Source organism: Equus asinus, chromosome 12 (genome assembly GCF_041296235.1).
Source record: "Equus asinus isolate D_3611 breed Donkey chromosome 12, EquAss-T2T_v2, whole genome shotgun sequence".
NCBI classification, from domain to species: domain Eukaryota; kingdom Metazoa; phylum Chordata; class Mammalia; order Perissodactyla; family Equidae; genus Equus; species Equus asinus.
The window spans coordinates 69,351,062-69,372,148 of record NC_091801.1 but is presented as its reverse complement, the minus strand read 5'-3'; the positions used below and the strand labels follow the sequence as shown (position 1 = coordinate 69,372,148).

Here is a 21,087-nt window from a genome sequence, read left to right as displayed (position 1 = left end):
GTGGGAGAGCTTTATAGTGGAACGGACGGAGTGCTCTGGTGTGCCCTGGTTGGAGGCTGTTGGCATGGGGAAGCTGAGGCGGGCAGCCTAGAAGTGGGGCATCCTGTTGGTTAGGGGTGCATGTCTGGTGAAGTTGGAAGCAGGGATAGCAAATAAAGAAGCTATCAGTTATTAATCAATGCCTGGACATTGGGGGCCAATTGTTACAGAATTATTGTTTAGCTGCCAGGATTGTCACTAGAGATAGCAATCTGTCTTCCTACAAGTCTGGCTTACAGCATGTGGCTTCCAGGGTTGTTTATCGTGGATAAAGCGTTGGTGTCCAGGACAGGTTGTGAGTCAAAGTTCTGATTTTTTACATGATCTGGCCCTTGTCCATTTGTATATTCATTCTCTCGATACACAAGATTTGGCGGTTCATGAGGATGTATGGACGGGCCCCTCGAAGTAAATTCCAGGAAGGCTTCTCTCTTCACAGCCCACAGACAGGAATCCATTGCTTTAAAAAGTCAGAAAACAATGCCGGCACGTATCCTGGTACTTAGATGCTTTCTGTGGGTAGTGATTTTGCTTGGACTTCTATGCCCACAAAGGCCAGATATTTCCAAGACGTGCAGCTGACTGTTCAGTCAGTCTCCCTTTCTCTCCTGCATAAGAGGAGCTGACGAGGTGGTGGTTGCTGTGATGCCCCTGGGAGATGCTGCAGTGTGCTGTTAGAAGAGGTTTCAAATTAGAAACCCTGGGTTCTGGTACCGCTTCTGCCACCTCCTTGCTGTATGCCTTTGGGAAGTCAACAACTCAAAGGCCACTTCTGCTTCCGGAACTTGAGTCCTGGTTAGTTGCTTCACAGCCATCCCCCTGGGTCGACGTGAGAGCTGCAACAGTATTTGTGAAAATGCTTCATAAACTGTGTAGAGTTATGCAAATGTAAGTGAATATTATCAGAATCATGGAAATGTTATTGCCTGGAATCACGCTCCCAGCATTTTAAGGAATCCATTCATGAGACTCTCTTTAAAAAAGATGTTTTCCCCCTGGCATAGTTCTCAGCCAGGCTACGATGTGCAGTCTTGCTTGATTGGCTATTAGGTCTTTAAAGTGGCACACAATTTTGAAGTGAGTTATTCAACTAATCATTTCTGTCATAACTACAATGTCCCTTTGGATTGTCTGCTTCTGGAAAGCCATCACAGCTGAAGGAGCAGCCCTGACTCCCTGCTCAGCCTGCAAACAGATCACATGGCCTCTGGGGAGAAGCCCAATTAATGGCCAAATGAATTGGTAGCAAGATGAAAAAAAAAGAGAGAGCCAAATGGTTACCAACACACATTTCACCTTCCTTTACACAATGAGGTGGTCCACTAATGCACTAAATGGGATTGCCACAGATTGAATCAAAACGAGGGAGATTGCTATTTAAAGACCCCCAGGGGAAATTACTCGATAAAGGATCTTTCCATTTTCATGAATGAGTCCCCTGATAGAACTGCTTTTCTAAATTTGAATTTTTATAATCCAGTTTTCAAATTATTACTATATATTATAGTATATGCTAAACCATAAACAGAAATTGTATTATAGGACAGAATATATAAAATATATGAATATAGTATATCCTATATAACATATAGAATATAATATAATTTTTATAATAATAATCGTTATTGAGACTCAGGCTGAAAAGTACATGAATTGTGTGGCTATTTACATTTCTCCTCTGAGAGAGAATATTTAAAGAAAGGTGATGCTTTGATTATAGATCCTTAAGAAAATTTACTTCAACAAGGGAAAAGATTTCAACTCAGGATAAAGAAAATATTTCAAATAAATAGTTAGGACCAAGAAGGGAACGGGTTGCCACTTGAAATATTAACCTTCCGATCAGAAAAATTTAGATGATCAAGAACAACTTTGTGGAAATTTGTTTTTATTTGATGATTGGCCTTGAATTTGTTCTAGGAAACACAAGCCTATAGGAGATATGAGATGAGTATTTTAACTTGTCTCCTATTTAACCAGTTGAGGTTAAAATAGCTTTAGGGCAAATAAATATAAGCAACAAGTTTGGGGGCAAAGGAAGTGCCCCAGTTGCAGTTGTGAAGAGCTGATGGCTGGTACTTACCCATTTTTCCAGTGATGGGGATGCCAGCTGTTTGTATTTATAGGTACAGCAAGGTAGTCCCGGGGGGGAGGGGGTATTAAGCATCATCTGAGAAGCGATTTTCTTCTTTCTCTTGGAATGCCTCCTTGAGTTAAGGCCTGGAGCAAACAGCACCTATTCCATCCTTAATCTCTTTTTCCAGCTGTCTCCAAAACACAAACATCCACAAACTGGCAGAGACAGACATATACATGTATATATCTAAAGCAGACAAAGAATCCAGAGAGAGCCTAAAATCAGGCCTGGAGGTCAGCCATGGTCATATGGAAGACATCTTTAACATCACCTGGAAGGGACCAACCCTCTCATTTTATAAATGAGGAAAGTGAGGCCCAGAGAGGATCTGGGACTCCCCCAAGATCACACAGCCAGTTAATCTCAGGGGGGAAAGTCCTTTCTTCTCCCTCTGTCTCCTGATGGGCATCAGTTGGGGAGATTACTTCACAGCATCATTCCTGTGCTCATTAGTTGGGTAACGCCTGCCACCACCTTTGAAGCTCCTGGATAAAATTGCAGGTAAATATCATTTCTCTCTGCAGATGAAATGTTTCCCTGCCCGCAACCTGTCTTCACTTGTTGCCCATGGCCGCTGGCCACTTGTGGCTGCAAAGATTGCTACTGAGCTCCAGCTCACAAGCATCTATTTGCTCACAAGCTTCAGAAAATGGGAGGGCTGGGTCTGGTGCTTATTATTAAAAGCAAACAAACCCATGATTAAAAGTAAACAAGGTAGAGCTGCTCCGAAACAATTGATTAAACGTCTCCTGGCTCAGAGGCCTAGATTCACCCCTGTTACCCCAAAGTCTCCCTCATGGACAATCTAAAGAGAGAACGGCAGCGGTATCCGGTTAAAAAGGACACCCCCTTCCTGAGTGCCTGTTACAAGTCAGGCTCGGTATTCACATTGTCTCTAATCCTCAAGATTTAGAAGTGGGCCTCACAGTTCCCATTTTACCAGTGATGGCACGGGCAGGTCAAGTAATACGTTCATAGACACAGCTGAAATGTGGAACCATGATTTGAACTTGAATCTCTGTGACTCCAAAACCCATGCCCACTCCCCCCTAACATGTTGCCCCTCTTTAAGACAGGTCTCCCATAGCCCTGTTTTTACTGTTGGTTTCAAAGAAAAGCTCAAGACATAAGAGAAAGAAGCTTCTGTGTGTCCTGGCAAAAGCTCCTGAAACTGCAGGCATGCTTGTGGGGTTGCTGGAGAGAGGAAGCCTTGAGCCACCTAGGTCACTTAAATGTGGAAAGCGAGCAGAGCTATGGATGCTGGAAACATCTAAACATGGGATTGTTCTAATACGAAATTTAAAAGGTCTAAAATTGTGCTATTAGAAGAATCAATAAATAATTTGCTATGGGTGCAACACTAGGTAATAGAGAGATTCGCCACACTGCCAATGACCTATTGGGGATGACCAGCAGCCAAATCTCTTGATGTGAACGGATGGTATCAGCGTTATGAATAGATTGACAAAGACTCCATCAGAGCTGCTTCATCTTGTGAAAAACCTTATGAATTATGTCGAATAAAAAACCATTTACTGGAAAACAGTCTGACAGTTCCTTAAAGGGTTATAAATAGATTTTCCATATGACCTAGCAATTCCACTGCAGGTATATACCCATGAGAATTGAAAATATACATCCACACAAAAACTCACATACAAATGTTCATAGCACCATTATTCATAATAGCCAAAAAGCGGTAACAACTCAAACTTCTATCAATAGTTGAATGGATAAACAAAATGTCATATCTCCATACAATGGAATATTATTGAGCCATAGAAAGGAATGACGTAATGAAATATGCTATGACATGAATGGACCTTGAAAATTTTATGCTAAATGAAAGAAGTCAGATGCAACAGGCCATATATTGTATGATTCCATTTACCTGAAATGTCCAGAATAGGCAAATCCATGGAGACAAAAAGTAGATTTGTAGTTGCCTAGCACTGGGGCTAGGGGGGTTAGGGTTAAATGAGGAGTGATTGCTAATGGGTAGGGAGTTGCTCTGAAAGGTGATGAAAATGTTCTAACATTGGTTGTGGTGATGGTTGTACAACTCTGTGAATATACTAAAAATCATGGAGTTTTATAATTTAAAAGGGTGCATTTTATCACATGTGAATTATATCTCTATAAGACTCCTTTTTAAAAGAAAAAACTGTTTACTAGGGAGCAGGAGACGCTCATCCTGAATGTCTTTCATTGCTTTCCCTAGGCCCAATCAACTCTCCATCCTTCTCTGCTCTGCTTTGTTGCCTAGGAAGCTGATCCTATGGATTGTACCAACAGGCCTCCTTGTGTGAGTGATCAAATAACTTATTGTCCAAACTGGGTCACTTCTGAGAAAGAACAGTGCGGGTAAATGGACTCTCTTGGACAAACCAGGGGTCCTGGTTCTGCTGGGGTGGGTCCCTATAGTGCAGGCTGCTGCATCGCTCTCCCCAGGGCTACAGCTCCCGCCAGGCAGCCCTCTCCACGCAGCTGCCTCTTTGGGGTCCAGCTCCACCCCCCTCCATGCCCTTCAGGCCCAGGGATGGCGATGACTTCCCACCTTGGCCCCGGAACTGCACCATCCCTCTCATTTCCCTAAATCCTGTCCATGTGCTTATAAATAGTCTCTTTCTTAAACTTCCTCCATTTTCAGTTGCAGTGGTGCATCTGTTTCCTGCCAGTACCCCACTGACAAAAACTCCAGATAAACAGCCTGAAAGAAATTCACAAAGTGTGGTCAGCCCAGTGACATTGTTAGATCTCTTACAAAGAGCTGGTGCACCGACCCTCCTTCAGTTTCTGCAGATGTCTGTTCATCCTGATAACAAGTCCTGATAATAAGGGATTTTACTGCACCCCCCCCAGCAACAAAGATGTGCCAGTAAATACAATTTTAATTTTTTGTTTATTATTGTAAGGCTTCTTTTTTTGTGCCACTTTGAAGGAAATGAGCATGTAGTGCAAATTACAATTTTCAGTAGGAGAATTCAGTATGAGAAATATATTCATTGCGTTTATCTTGTTCAGAATGTGTGGTGCTACCTAAATCTGAGGATTTATGTATTTCATCAACTCTGGAAAATTCTCAGTCAATATCTCTTGGACTATCTTCTCCTCCCCTCATTCTCTAACCATATGTGTTATTCTCATTACGTCTTTCTTGTCTCCTAACCTCTTTTTCCTGTTTTATTCATCCTTATTTCGTGTGCTTTCTTCTGATCTTTCTGATAAAAAATCCTCTTTTCAGTTCTGTGTATATTCAGCTCCCTAACCTGTCCATATATAGCTCAAATATATATGGTAATTTTGGTGACTGTATTTTTCATTGTTAGATGGTCTATTTAACTGTTTTTTCAATGCTTACCCTCTTTTCATAGTGTCGTATGTTTTTATTTCCTTCCTTTATAGTTTAATCATTTTAAACATACTTATCTCTATCAGACTGTTGGCTTATCCTCAGCTCCTATGGCTTAAATCCTTTTGTTGCGTCTGCTGACACTTGAGTGTGATGGGTAGACAGTTTCCTTGTAGGATTTATAATTTTGAGTTGTGAACTCATTTCAGGGGGCTTTATCTGTGGGAATCCTATGAGGACTTGATGGGGGTGGGTCCCCTCAGAGTCAATTCTCATTTGCTTCTGCCAAGTTGCCTAGGATTATTTCAGGCCAGTAACAAGTTTTCACATTAATCATCATCTTAGGCATTTTGGGTCCGTTCAGGTAAGGAAATTCCAACTCCAAACACAGCTGTGGTGCGGCATTTGGTTACAGACTCTCAGTGTATGCTTTGAGCCCCCACCTGGAGCCTAGACCAAGACTATCACGCTTTTGTGTCAGCTACCTGTGCTGGTGGGCAGACTGCTTCCTGGTCCTCCTGTCCTTGAGGCTGTGCAATCATGGGGTCCTGAATCTGCTGGGAGCTCTCAGTCGCACTTCCCCCCTCACATGGGTCCCTCTTTTTCTGATCCCCCTTTGGGAGTGAACACCTAGGCCCCTGGATTAATGAAACCAAGGACTCCTCCCAGGGCAACGGAGGCATCAGCTTTCCTGCATTCTCTTCTGATTGTCAAAGTCCTCTGTTTCCAGTCCCCCAGGATTTTCCTTCTTTCTTGCTAGCTCTGCCATGAGTTTAAAAGGATTCTGATTACATTTTATCTAGCACATCTTCGTAGCTACAGCAGGAGGGGGTTTCAGGTTATAGAATTGCCTCTTTATGAAAACTGGAAGTCACCTTTGCATTGTGTTTATGTCACAAAATGGTAGGTTTTGTGTAACGTATAATATTTTCCATTTTTGGGTAAACTCAGATGCCTCCAATTGATTAGAAATAACTGGAAGTTTTGCAATTGCTTCACATGGTATGTTAAAGGCAAGATGTTCTAAAACAATATGCATTTTGTGCTTTTATTGCTACTCCCACCAGAACTCATATCTTGCTTACAAAACATTTCTTTTCCTTATTGTGCTTGCATGGAACAGAAAGAGCTAAGCTCCAGAAGAGGAAGAGATCAGATTCCCAACAGTCTTGCTCTGATATCTGCACCCTTGAGAGCCCCATTTCACTGTCAAGGGAACTCAGACGCCAAATCAGTAGTCAGCAGGCAGCTTGGGAGCCTATAAACAAGGAGAAGGAAACTGGATGCTGCTGGGAGGACAGGTGTGGCTTGGCACAGAGTAGGTGTTCAGGAAACGCCTCAGGAACTGCATCCAACTTCCCCTACCCCACTACAGAGCAGACACGCTGTCCTGGTGACCTAGAACCATCATCAGGTAGGTCTCTATTCCTTGAATAGTCCCAGGGAAACATAGATTCTTACATCCTCTTTCCCCCTTTCAGATCTTCCCCGTGAACCAAACCCCATTCTCAGCAGCTGCAAACCGGCCTGCAGATGAGTTTTTTAACATTTGGAAATTTTAAGAGATTTCGATTTTGCAAAACTTCAAGATTTAAAGTTTCAGCTTCTCTGGAGGGATTGGAACATGTGGCAATTAAGGGCCCACATTCCCACTCGGCCTAGGACTGGGGAACAGCTGGCCCTTAGAGGGAGAACTTGCTTTCCAGGTCTCTACAGTCCCCCCACCTCCTATGAATGTGCACCTGGCCCTGCTTCACAAAGGTACACCACCTGCCCTGCATCGGCATGGGCTTGTGACCCGGCTGTTTCAGCATTGCTCCAGCCTGGCTGCCAGTCAGTTCACGAGGGGATACCTTCTTTCATCAGTTTCCTGCCCCAGTGACACATTCTGCACACTGAGGTTATACTTGGGTGTTTGCCAGGCTGCCATCCATAAACACACACAAACATCTCTTAGGGTGAGTCATTGCAACAGATATTATTTGTTGATTCTTGCTAATTTCATTTTCAAAAAGGGCTTCTGTTTCTAAGCTTGAGACACTTTTATATCCTGACAGCTCCCCAATTTTCCTAAGGGATTTAGTGGCTCTGAGCTCACAAAGAATTCTGCTTACAGGTCATGAGGGCGAGCTTTAACCAATTTTATATCAGAGATGTACCATGGTAATGACCAATACATATCAATAGCTAACCTTTACTGAGTATTACTGTGTGCGAAGTATGAGACTAAGCAATTCAGGCCTCATCTGTGCCTTAGGAGTTAGCACTTCTATTATTCATTTTACAGATGAAGAAACTGAGGCACAGAAAACTAGAAAGAAAAGGAGCCAGAATTCAAACGCAGGCAGCCTGACTCTGAGCCTACCGTCTTAACCACCTCGCACAGCTGCCTTGAACGCAGACCCTTCACAAGGGTCAGAGGGTCACAAACCTGGCTGCACATGTTAAAATTATCTGCCGAGCTTTGAAAGAATCCCCAAGCAAGAAGCGAATACAAAAATAGGTTACTTTTGGGGACTCCAGTGACGGGTAAATGAGCAATCTCTGCGCTTTTCTTGCAATATTTCTGTGAATCTGAAATTATGTCAAAATAAAAAAAAATTAAAAGAACGAAAAAGAATGTATTAGAATAGTATTAGTTGACCTGGAGGGATTTCTATAGGAATATTGTTAGCAAGAAGTGTTAACAGGAAGAGTTAATAGCAAGAGTCAGAAAAGTGTATGTGTGATGTGATCCTATTTTTGTAAAACAAATAATGACAAAATACACACACACACACACACTTGTATATCCTTATTTGAGCATAGAATAAAATATGTATGATACATTAAAGAAACTTCTGGAGCCCAGTCCTGAGAGATTCTACTTTAATTGTTTAGGGGTATGACCTGGTGTGGGTATCTTCTTTTAAAGTTCCTTAGATCAGGGTTTTAAATTTGCTGCACACTGGAATCATCTGGGAAGCTTTAAAAAGTCTTGCTGCCCAGGCCACAGCCCAAACCAATTAAGTCAGCCTCCCTGGGAGTGGAGCCCAGGCATGGGTGTTTTAAAATTCCCCCAGGGGATTCCAATTGCTGCCAAATTTGAGGACCAGGCAGGGCCCTCAGTGCCGTCAGAGCTGAGAATCATTTCTGGGAGGGAAGGGAGCTCATGTATGCAGCTCTGCTATGCGATAGGCATTTGACATCTATTTCAATCCTGGGAATAGCCCACGGGTTAGGAACCCTGAGGAAATAGAGGCTGGCTCCAGAGATCAAAGGGCCTGCCAGAGGTCCCAGAGCTAGGAGATGGTGGTGGGTGTCCTGGCCCACTGTCCCCTAGGCGAAAGAGGGTGATGGGGGCTCCTTTGGGCAGGCTTCATTACCTCCCAATCTCTCCTCCCCGCAATCACATGAGTTAAAATTCCTCTAGTAGAGATTCATTCCTTTGGGTTCCTCCTCCAAAGAGCTATTAAAAACAAAAAAAGCAAATACTCCTGGGAGGAATTGCATGTTAATGGGATCTTGATGTCTGCCCAGTGGAGTGCTGGGTGTTTTGAAGGGAGGAGAAAGTTAGAGGGATGCTCAAACATGGGGAAAGAATGTAATGTAGGGGGTGTTGATCTGAGCTTGTCATTTTCCTGCTCAAAATCCCTCCATTCACCAGACTCACCCCAGGCCTTATTAAAAATGCCAAGTGTCGTCCCACCTCTGGGCCTTTCTGGCCTCATGGAACGCTTTTCCAGACTCCCTCTCAAGGTAGTTGTGGATTCTTCAATTTCTTAGGGAAGAAAAGGGCCTGCTTCTCAGTCCCAAGGCCAGTATAGGCCCAGAGCATAATGAGACAAGAGTGTGCTTTGCAAACACGACTGAGGTTGGGGGTTCAGGGCATTTAAATTCAGGCATGTGCAGGAAAGCTGAATGCAGTGTCCTTTGGGCTAAGGCAGGCGGGGCCCCTTATCCCAGGAGGGCTGGAGGTCGGGTAGAAGGGAGCCCTCAGGCATGGGACTCAGAAAACCAGAGTTGGAATCCTGCCTGCCACTTTCCAACAGTAAAATGAGAGCTAGTATGACAACCTCCTTCTCAAGGCTGTGGTGAGGATTACGTATAATACATGTAAAATGCCTAGATTGTACAGAGTAGGCCTACAGCAATGTCAGTGGGACAGCACACCAACATTATAGGCTTGCAACGTGCCCTCTGGGACCAGGGCTAGAATGAGCCTTGACCTGGTCTTGATTTCTTTTCTAAATTTTATTTCATTGTGCTAAGAACACTTAACATGGGATCTACCCTCTTAACAAATTTTAAAGTGTACAATACAGTATTGTTAATTATAAGCACAATGTTGTACAGCCGATCTCTAGAACTTACTCATCTTGCATAATTGGGACTTCACGACCATTGCTTAGCAACTCCCCATTGCCCCCTCCCCCACCCCTAGCCCCTGGCAATTTCTATTCTACTCTGATTCTGAGTTTGACTATTTTAGATACTTCCTATACGTGAAATCATATGGTATTTGTCCTGTGACTGGCTTATTTCACTCAGCATAGCGTCCTCAAGTTTCATCCACGTTGTTGCACACTGCAGGATTTCCTTCTTTTGTAAGGCTGAGTATAATATCCTATTGTATGTATATACCACATTTTCTTTATTCATTCAGCCATCAGGGACTTTTGGGTTGTTCCCACATCTTGGCGATGGAGAACGGTGCTGCAGTGGATCTCTTTCTGTTGACAGGCTTTACCAAGTGCTTATTCACTATATGCCAGACCTGCTTTAAATGCTTTATGGATATTAGTGCAGGTAAAACGCAGAACAGCCCTACGAGCTAGATGCTATCTTTATCCTCATTTACAGTATGTTGTAAACTGGAGTTTGAACCCAGGCAGTCCGGCTCTACAAGCAGCGATGTTGATCACTATAATATTGATAGTATTAAAATCGTAATAAGGATAATGATTGAGGGCAAACTATGCGTCAAGCAAGGTCAAGATAAGACCTGTAAATCCAAATGACCTTGGGGACAGGATCCAGCAGGGTTGCCCAAGAGATCAGTTAATTCCAGAAGTAACACTCCTCCTTATAATTTTGGGGAGGGGTGGAGAACGGGGGTTGCGGGTGAGAGTTGGGCAGAATGGCCCAGGGGAAAACTATCTTCTGCAGCTATGATATGCAGTTCCATGCATCTCTATTCATGCAGTTCTAAAGCTAGACCTTTTCCCAATGAATCTGATACAAGTCTACGTGCAGGTGTCCCATCCCCCACCAGCACTGTTTTCCTCTGGTCGTGTTTTGTGCTTCAAATGGTCCACTCAAGGGTCAAGGGAACAGCCCAGAGTTAGGTGCTTATGTTTCAAGGTCTTTTAAAAGCTTCTCATTTGATTCCCCTCTTCCTTGCCTATTTGATGTCAACGGAAACGAGGGCTCCTGGCCGTGCAGTTAGGCGGTGGAACTGGAAAGATGAACCACTAGCCCCCAAATCAGCCTGGGCTCATCTGTGCTCTTTCCACGTTAAGCCTCCCAACAGGGCCGTCTGCAGTTACACCAACACCCTACGCCCTCACTGCGCCTGAAAAACAACCGTCCAAGTCAGGGACAGTCAGCAGTCTCCACGTACTGATGAACAGCATACAGAAGCTCAAATGCCATTTATTTTGCAATGGCAAATCAATGCACTTTCCCAGCTTCCTGCAACTTTATTGAACTCGGCCTCCCGCTGCAGGAGACGCCCCCGGACTCTCTCTCCTTAATTACATATTTGGCTGTTTGCAATCGTGACCTGGCGTTGCAGTCCTAGTATCACAGAAAGGGCTTCTTCTCAGAAGCCTGCAGCAGCAGCAGCAGCAGCAGCAGTTTTCCCGCCCTACTGAGCGCTCACTATACACCCAGCACTGCGCTAAGCGTGCCACCGTGCAAGTCTCCGGGGATCGCCGAGCGCACCCGCCGCTCGCAGCCATTGTGGGGTGGGCACTCGCCTAGCCACGTGCTGACACGCCCTCTCCGCGCTGCGACCAGCGGCCAGGAGAGGAGGGGGCGCTTGGAGCGCGCTCGGTGGAGACGAACCCTCCACCCGCTCGCTCGCTCGCTTGTCTCTGCGGCCGGCGTCCCACGCGCCTCCCGGGCACGCGCTCCCAGCCCCGCCTGCGAGCGGCGGGCGCACGGCCGCGAGCGCGCGCCGTCCCCGCGCCCCCGCGGCAGACGCACGGCCGCGAGCGCGCGTGCGCCCCTCCGATCGTCCCCGGGAGCCAAGCCAGAGCGAGCGGCGGGGCCGGGCGCGCAGGAGTGAAAAGGAGGCGGCGGCCGCGGCTGCGAGCAACAGATCCCGGCGCTGCGAGCAGACCTGCTTTGCTGTTGGGCCATTTTTTTTTCTAATTTCAAAACAATTTATTAAATTGGAAAATCTTGCATTTTTAAATGGCGCTGGCCCCGGGTCAGCGGGCGGTTTTCTCTGCTTCAAGATGGGCTTTGCCGTTTTCGTCGTGGGCACCAGTGGTGGCCTGATTGTCAGTCTTCTCCGGGCATTTTTAAGGCCAGGAGCCGAGCGCTGCATGTAGGCGAATCACCCTGCAGAGCAGTTTGGCGTTTTAAAATTATTATTATTATTTTGGGCAGAGAATAGTCGATCTCGGGCACTTCGTCCTCTTTGCAGAAGAGGCTGCGAGTTGGAGGTGGGTCGCTCGGAGGGTGAAATTCCTTCCGAGGTGAGCGAGCCCCGGCCCCGCGCACAGTCCAGGCGGCCCCGAGTGTGTGTCCTTTGCTTGCCGGCGCCGGGAAAATGGAGGCTGTGATTGAGAAGGAATGCAGCGCGCTCGGAGGCCTCTTCCAGACCATCATCAGCGACATGAAGGTAGGACGCTCGGGGCGCGGCTGCGGCGGCGGCCGCCGTGCACTGACCGCGCCGCGGAGCTTCGCCTCCGCCCCGGGCTGGCAGCCCAGCCCTTGCCCGCGCCGTGGCCGCCGGCCACCTGCGGGAGCGCTCCGGCCCGGGTGTCACCTGCTCACCCGGGGCGCCGCTCCGGGCTCTCCTGGGTCTTCGGGCGGGCGGCTTCTTTGGGGGGGGGGTGGTCTTATGCCCCCTACCTTCACCCCGCTCATTTTCCCAGGGGGCGGCACCATCTCGTTTCCCTGGTGGCTCAGGGCCCCGGCTCCAAGTTTTCCATTGTCTGTCGCTGGACAGAGTGTCTGCGACCCGCGGAGGCTAGATGCCTGGGCGGACACCTGATTCCCCCGGGTCCGGCGTGGGGGCGCCTGGCGCGGTGGTGAGCAGGGAGTGGGGGCTCTGCCTGGCCGCGGGAAGGAGCTCCCCCCCCCGACCACGAGAGACTGGGAGCGAGGCCTCCCTCTCCCTTTTTGGCTTTCAGGTCCACCTGAGGGGGATCTGTGCAAATTAGGTAGTGATGTTGCAAAGCCGGTGGAGGTGTGCGTGCCTTCCCTCAGCCCTCCCCGGGGGCGCGGAGCAGAAGTTCCCAGAGCAGCCTCGCAGGGGCCCCTCCTTCCCTGGCTGAGGCTCCCAGCCTGAAGGCAAGGTTGGGGCCCCCTAAACAAGTGTATCCCCCACCCTCCCAACACACACCGACTCCAGGTTTTCTCTTCGAAGGATTGTGTGTATATGTATGTGCGCGCGCGCGCTTGCTTCTGTGTTGGAGGCGGGGAACAACACCCAGGCTTTTTCGTGCAAAGGGTGGGACTGGGGATAACCTGATCCTTGGATGTGAAATTTCTGGTGCATAGAGATAGACCAGGGCTCTGTGTTACTCAGCCGAGGGAAATAGAACCAGCCGCTCGAGCTGGCTGGAGGTGGGAATTGGGGGCGGTGGGGGGATTTTTTTTTTATGTGTATTTAGGGAGCTTCTCCTTGGCTCCAGCCCAGCCCCAGTTTGCCTCAACAGATCCGGGGAGGTGGTGTTTAATTAAAAGCTCGGCTTCCAAAACGAGTGGGCAGGTTTGGAAAGCTGTGTAGCGAGTGGGTGTGGACAGCCCCTCTTCAGCCGCTGCCTGGGCGCCTGGAGGAGCTTTTGTCTGATGAAGTGTAAGGTTTGGGGAGGGTTTGGCTTCGGAGATGGATTTTGGGAAGGAATGCTCAGCTGTCGCGGCCTGCTTCCCCCTTTTAGAACCAACTGCCCCCTCTCCCAGGGTGAACTTTTCCAGGGTGCCTCTGACGCGGTCTTGTCCATTTTGAAACCCTTCTACAGAGCCTGTGCCTTTTGTCAGAAATTGACATTCGCATAGTGTTATCTTCAGCGAGACGCTGCTTGCCCAGGAATGCCTCTAATCCAGCCACTTGGAAATTAGATGGATTATTCCCTGTTCAAAGACAGCCCCTTTCATTCTTTTGCCCCCAGTCCACATTGAATTATTGAAGTCCTCTTTTGAGACAAAGATTGGCGTCCCCTCCTTGGACTCTGGCATTTTTCTTGTTAACTTAAATTCTACACGCCTTATCATCAAATAAGATTTGGCTGGAGGCACACGTGTGTTCTGATCACCATGGGAAGAATTTGAGATGGGTTGGTAAAACGGGTTGTGTTTTTTGGAGGAGAGAAATGGATGTTTCCCGTCCCTCACTGGTAACGAGGACCCAGTGACCTAACAGATATGCCCACTGCAGTCCCAGAGTGTTCACCTCTGGAGTTTTTTTTTTTTTCCTCTCTCTTTGTTCTTTAATCCAGAATCCAGGCTTGGTTCTTCCCATTTACCAGTTTCCACCCAGAGCCCTTCAGAAGGTAACCCACCACAGGCTGGGCCCTCCTGGTTCCCGCCTGCCATACCATGGGGGCCCTGCAGCACTGTCTGCCCCGGGAATTTGTGGGTGCTAAGGGGACATGCTGTTCCCTCTGCCAGGTTGCAGTTAAAAATAAAGATGGATTTAATGCTCTTTAGTGCTGGATCTATAGTCTGTGGTTCCTGAGTTCTTTGCCTTTGAATCCAGCAGGGTTTGTTCCACATCCTGTGGGAATGCCTTTATTTTCAAGGTTGTTTGTTTTGTTTTGGCAGTCAGAGATTTCAAAAGCAGGGTGGAGTGGAAGACTAAAACATGCCTTGGGGTCGGCAGAATTTCAGACTTTTGGGGAGTAGAGAGATAAGAAGGAAAAAGAGGGTAGGGCGTCAGGTTTCTAAGATTGTTTAGGCATGGGATAGTTGCTGAATATTTCCATGGAGTTTTCTTCTTAAAAGACTTCTTCATGGATCAGATGGCAGTGATATTTTAAAAGGGAATTAAAAAATTGGGGCCTAGAGGATAAGCTGGGTATAGTATGCATATGCATGAAGTCACCAGCAATAAAAGTCGATTTTTAGTATCTGATATCAGCTGAGTTCCAATGACCTGCTTATCCTTTTTCTCTTCTTTGAACTCCAGTGATGGGTGTATAATGGCTTTAGATTCCTTTCTCTTTGCTTTGAAGGACGAGTGTAAGTGTTGGAAACCCATTTGGAATGCCACCTTGAGGAAATTTGTAGGTTATTTTCTCAGAAGTGATGTTGGACTGGAGTAAGGAAAGGGTAAGGAAAAAGGTTTTTTTAGTTGTATTTGATTCTCTAAAATGTACAGAGGCACAGGAAGGGAGTCAGTTTCCTCTTTGGAGGAAAAAAAAGAAAACAACAAAAAATGGAGTAATTTCAAGGCCTGGTACCATCCATCTTCCAAAACTAAAGAACCTCAAGACATCGAAAAGCTAGAGAGGATTCTTTCTGCTTTCTTCTAATGATCCTTCATCTGGCTAAGTCCTGGGCTGTCAGGGAGTCCCTTTTATCCTTTTCAAGGGGAAGAGTGTGGAAGAAACCCTGGCTTTTCTTCCATTGGGGTCCAGCAGCAGCTGTTAAATAACTTATTGATTCCTTGACGAAAGGAAACCTTGTGTTTTTTTCCTTTCTTCCACCCTACTGTGGTGGCGGTCACTAATGAATGGTGGTGTGCAAAATCGCTTACTGGCTGCCTTTCCGCCCATCCACATAAATCAAGTCGTCTGGTTAGAGCTGGTCCCAAAGGAAAGGGGAGACAAGAGATTCACGTGGCTGGAGGCAGGGGCCCATCACTGGTTTGCCTGGGGGAACAGTAGCTTGAAAATGACTGTGTGTGGAAGGCCAGTTGACTGACCTCTGATGTTGAGACAATGTTGACTGCATTAAGGAGGTCTGGAATCTTTTTGGAATTTCCATCCAAGTCCCAGGAAAGACGGGCTCAATGCTGCAAACAGCAGATTTGTGCCATTACTTTTTTTTTTAAATTGAGATATAATTAACATATAACATTAGATTGTTTCAGTTGTACTACATAATTCTTCAATAGGTGTATTTTTTTTCTATATATATTTTTTCAAGTAATTGAACCAGCATAGAATTTGGAGATGTTTGGGGAACTTTTAAGACCAGGAGCCACTGGCCAGACTTGAGGGCAGCTCACCCTGTGGATGTCATTCTTTTAATAAGTAACTTAGTTAAAAAAAAAAAAAGTTGGGTGGTAAACTCAAATATTTTCCTCAGCCTTGTTGCTCAAGAATCAGCGTGTCAGGAGCTGAGTTGGGCCCGACACAGGGAGAACTTTGAACTAGGTTGGTGAGTGTGTTTGGGGTTATATAATGTGACTGGGGGTGAAAAACCACCTAACCGCACCTTGAATTCCCCCCCTCCATGGCTCACTTTAGACGGGGTGTCCAGTTACCAGCACCTGTGCCGTGCAGAATAGGGGCCTTGTTCAGTTCCTCTGTGCCGCCCCCGTCTCTATATGCCACCAGTATCCTCTCTCCTAAGGTCTGCCTAAATTAGAACTGCTAAAGGGACTTCTTGAATTACATGGAAGTCTTGTGGTTCGAAGGCACGTCATGATATTTTCCCTCAGTTATCATAAGATCAGGAATGTGGGTAGTGGGTCCATCGTGGGTAATGATTTCAGGATTTTCCTTCACTACGGCTCTGGTTTTGGGGTTCCTGTCAGACAAAAGGTTCACTTCCTCGGTGTTTATCCAGGGCCTGCCATGTGGAAGGTCTTTTGCTGGGCCGCGGGGAACCACAGATCCACAGGGCCTGCCCTTGGAGAGCTGCCTGTCCTGTGGGCCATGAGTGGATAATGTTAAATACAATATGGTGGCCATGAAGGAAGGGCCTGGAGTCCAGCCTGGGGAAGGGCGGCAGTCAGTCCCTGCAGGACTTCCCTTTGACTCTTGCAGAAAAATGTTTTCTCTAGGAAGGTATTGAAAGCTCAGCCAAGGCCTCCACTAGTGGCCAGGTGCTCAGAGAGAGGCCAGCTGCTCTGTAAACGGTGACACACAAAGGCAGGACAAGCAAAGGCCTTGTAAAGTACAGATGGGCCCCATGTTGGCTCTTCTCTTAGCAAATGGCTGTGTTTGCCCAGGGCTTTACAGCTTCCTCAGTTTGGGCCTGTGGGAAAAGAAGGTGAACTGAAGATGTCATAAAATTGGCAGCAGGAACCACCCGGAATGGGTCCCCGTTGACAGATTTAGGGCCTATTCTATGTAGGTCAGTCTTTTGGGTTTTTTTAGGTGCAAATCTCTTCCAGGTTTGGAAAGGTCTTGGCTTGAATGTTTCTGTGGGAAAAACCCTTATACATCATATTCAACCAAATTGTTTGAACTTGTGGCTTGATGCTGTGAACTTTTATGTTCTGAAATTCCACAGTTAGTAATGCCCCAGATGGAGAGAAAAGATCATTCCTAGGTCATGGTTTGCGTGGAAGGTAAGCTGAGTGTGAATTTTGTCGGTTTCAGCTATCTCTGAGTTCTTACAAGAGTAACATGACCTCATCCTGTAGTATTTATTGAGCATCAGCTATGTGGCAAGCACCAAGCTCTTGGGTGCTGCGATATCAGCAGGTAAAGATTCAGAATTCCCACTTACGTTTGAATTTCGGATAAACCATGAAGAACTTTTTAGTATAAGTATATCCCATGCATGCTCTGTCTTAGCTCCTGACCTCTTGGCCTTTGAACTCTTGTTTTGCATCTTGCGGGTAGGGAAAAGGAAAAAGCTAAAATACGTCAATTTGGCTAGCTCATTTGAGATTGTTGAAATGCTTGGAGGGTGAAAAGGTTGGAACTATCGATCTGTTAGACTCTTTATCTATGATTTTCATCTAGGCTTTTTCCATCTTCCCGGGGATGGGTGAGAGCTGGCAAGATTCCTTCTGTAGTGAGACCATGTTCAAATGGGTATGGAAAAATGAGATCACTTCAAGTTCACCATTACTTCTTGGAATTACCTTCAGGACACTGTCCCCCAAAACCCACACCTCTGCAAAACAAAGAAATTCCTCTCCTGAAACAAACAAAAGCCAAAGGACAGTTTTAGCAGGGCATCAGATAAGAAGTATCTGGGGCTCCTTAAAGGGAACTGACTGACACCTTCAGGAGTTTAACTCAGATTTACAGTTTGCACTGCTGCTATGGCTTTACAGAGGAGCAAACCAGAGACAAATGGAGTAAATTAATTGGTTGAGGAAGCCTGTTGTATTTGATTGACGAGGTTCTCCCTTGAATTAGCGGGAGACTGCGGAAGGTTTCATCTGAGTATGTGCCACACGCACACAAAAAAACCCCCAAAAGCAAAACCAAAACCCACCCAGCATAGATTCCAGAACAGGCCACCCCTTGTCAAGGTTTCCTACCTCTTAGCCCAGGGAAGGCCTTGGCATGGTGCTGTGTCCTCTCTCCTGCTTCCCAGTTGAAGATGCTCTGGCTTGCCAGCTGGTACACAGTAGGTGCCTAGTATTCATTGCATGTGGTGAACAGAGGGCAGGAAGGGACTAGGTGAGAACCTACTATGTGCCAGGCCTTGTGCTCAGTGCTTGGCGTGCATGGTTTCATGTCATCCTCACATCAACCCTGCTTTACAGATAAGAAAACTAAGGCTTGGCGAGAGTCAGTAACTTGTCTAAGGCCATGGTGAGGTGGACTGGTGTTCAGCCCTTGGCCTACTTGATCCTAAGACTGGGGCTCTTTAGAACATGCCTACGGTAGAGAGGAGGTGTGGATTTATTTCTAGAAGATGGCATTTCACTTGCCTGGGTCCTGAAGAGACTCCAGGAAGAAATCAGGGTCCTGTGTCTGTGCCTTTAGCCCAGAGCCCGCCTGGAAGCCTGAGCCGAGAAGCTGTGAGGACTGTTGTGGGTGGGCGGCTCCCATCTGGCTGTCACTTTTGTGGAAATCATTTAATTGATGATATATCGACATATTGTGGTTTTCTTCCTTCTCCCACTTACCAGTCGTCTCTAACAGACAACCCAGCATTTTCCTTTCCTCCTCTTCCCCCGGGTGTGCGGAGGGGAAAGAAGCCTTTGGCCCAGGATCTGGCCAAGTCAGTATTGCCTCCCACCCTTGTCCCCATACAAAGCACCTGTAGTCTTCTCCGTGACTGCCCGGTGGCTGCGTTTGTACGTCTGGGGTAGCCCCTGGGTCCCTGAGGCTGGTGACTGTGCGAGCCTGGCAGCCTCTGCTAATTATTGAATTAAGTAAGTTCACCCAAAGTCCAAACGACTTTGAGTTTAAAGAGAACTCCCTACCTTGAAGTCATTTTGTGTCGAGCCCTGGAACTCTCTTGTAAAAAGAGCTTTCTGTATTTAATTATGTCCCCCGGTAGGCCTCCAGTTTGGGTTGAGTGGGTAGAGCCATTACAAGTCTGGGTTTGGAGAAGTTGATGGGATTGCCAAAAAAAAGTCCTTCCTGTGCTGATTCTTGGCATGTACTGCCTTGGTCATAGTTTCTAAGTGGTTTTTCTTTTCCTGTCTAGTTTAAGTGGGTGAAAAAGAAAATCAATTGAGTGCCTTTTGAGCTGTGTGTCTTTTTATTTGCTTTCTTGCCCTCGAAGAATTTGGACAGCAGGAAAAGTATTAGCTTGCTCAGCGTCAGCAGCCTCCTGAGTCCTGGAGATGGACAGCAGGTTTGGCCAGGGACTCCCTTGCCACCTCCCACCTGACGGGGGTTTCCAGGGGGCCGGAGGGAGTGGGTTTGGCCAGAGGAGGAGGTTCTGGGCAGGTAGAATGGGGACGGTTACAGGGACCAGCCCGCTGGAGTCCCTGGAGCCATAAGACACAGATGCCTGGACCTTATTCCCCAGAGGTTCTGATTCAGTGCTTCTGGGGTACATCCTGGGCTTTAGGATTTTTAAAAAGCAATCCCTGGTACCTGTAGCCAGGCTTGAAAACCACTGAGCTATACACAATTCCAGCACCCTTACAGTGTTTCCTCAACCTTACTAAGTCTGAGTAAAAGCATCTTTAGATGGTTGCACAGCAATGTGAATATACTTAATGCTACTGAACCGTACACTTAAAAATAGTTGAGATGGTAAATTTGATGTTATGTATATTTTACCGCACTTAAAAACAGGGGCTGACCCGGTGGCGTGATGGTTAAGTTCGCTCTGCTTGGGTGGCCCAGGGTTTGTGGGTTTGGATCCTGGGCATGGACCTACACACTGCTCATTAAGCTATGCTGTGGCAGCATCCCACATACAAAATAGAGAAAGCTTGGCACAGATGTTAGCTCAGCAACAGTCTTCCTCAAGCAAAAAGAGGAAGATTGGCAACAGATGTTAGCTCAGGGCTGATCTTCCTCACTAAAAATAAATAAGTAAATAAATTTATAGCGAAATGACATTCAGGTAAATAAATTGAAATACAAAAATAACAACAGAAAGCATCTTTAGAATACTTGGCTGTTTTTAATTGGTTTGTAATAGTCCTTTCCAATAGGGTTTCCTGCGGTAATGAAAATTATCCAATACGTTAGCCACTAGCCATATGTGACTACTGGGCACTCAAAGTGTGGCTAGTGTGACCAAAGAACTGATTTTTAAATTTTACTCCCTTTTAATTTGTTTAAATGTAAATAGCCATATGTGGCTAGTGGCTCCCAGAGAGGACAGTGCTTATCTATAACAGAGTCTAAGTAAAAAATAGTGTGCTTGCTTCTCAACACAGCTTCCGGCCCACCTGCTTCCTTCTGGCCACATCATTGCCCCTTAAACTCCTCATATAGAAATTCTGGGGCTGCTGTGGACATTGGAGTCCAAGAGATCTGGTTTTAAATCCTGTGGGCAAATTACTTCATCTCTCCGAGCCTCATTTTCCTCTTCTGTAAAATGGGTCTGATTCAGTACCCACCTTACAGGGTTCTTGTGAGGAGTCTGAAACGAGAGAGTACTTGGGAAGGGCTTCACACAGCGCCTGGCGGACACGCACCCAAGTACTAGCTGCTGTTAGGATTCTGTCGTGTCGATTTGGGAAAGAAGTGTTCAAATCAGTGTAGTAATTATCTCGGCCACTTCTTAGGGCAAACACGACCCCACCCTTTACCCAGCTGTATTTAGAGCTTGCAGTTGCAGGAAATGGAGAAGTTGAGGTTTTTTTTGTGCTAAGTAAATTACTCCTGAGTTCATTACAACCTCATCTGGCTCAGCTGGGCCTATTTGCATTTCTGTTTGCAAACTCACTCTCTGTATAACGGGAGGGGAGGGCTGGCCTGAGGTCCTTAGGACATTTAATTTAATGCTTTTGGGGGAGAAAAAAAAAGTCTTTGGGGGCTGTCATTTGGCGGTTAAGTTCACACACTCCACTTCGGGC

The 21,087-nt window shown here is 46.5% G+C and overlaps 1 protein-coding gene across 12 annotated transcripts in view; it reads left to right on the top strand.

Annotated features, from left to right (window-relative positions):
- Nucleotides 1-11,501: 11,501 nt before the first annotated feature.
- The window catches only part of MTSS1 (MTSS I-BAR domain containing 1), a 160,887-nt gene continuing 151,301 nt past the window's right edge, over nucleotides 11,502-21,087 (top strand). For all 12 annotated transcript variants that reach the window (XM_070481562.1, XM_014854028.3, XM_014854025.3 and 9 more), the window contains exon 1: nucleotides 11,502-12,360. In XM_070481562.1, coding sequence (XP_070337663.1) covers nucleotides 12,289-12,360 — 72 coding nt within the window. In that variant the 5' untranslated portion in view covers nucleotides 11,502-12,288. The remainder of the gene's footprint in view (nucleotides 12,361-21,087) is intronic.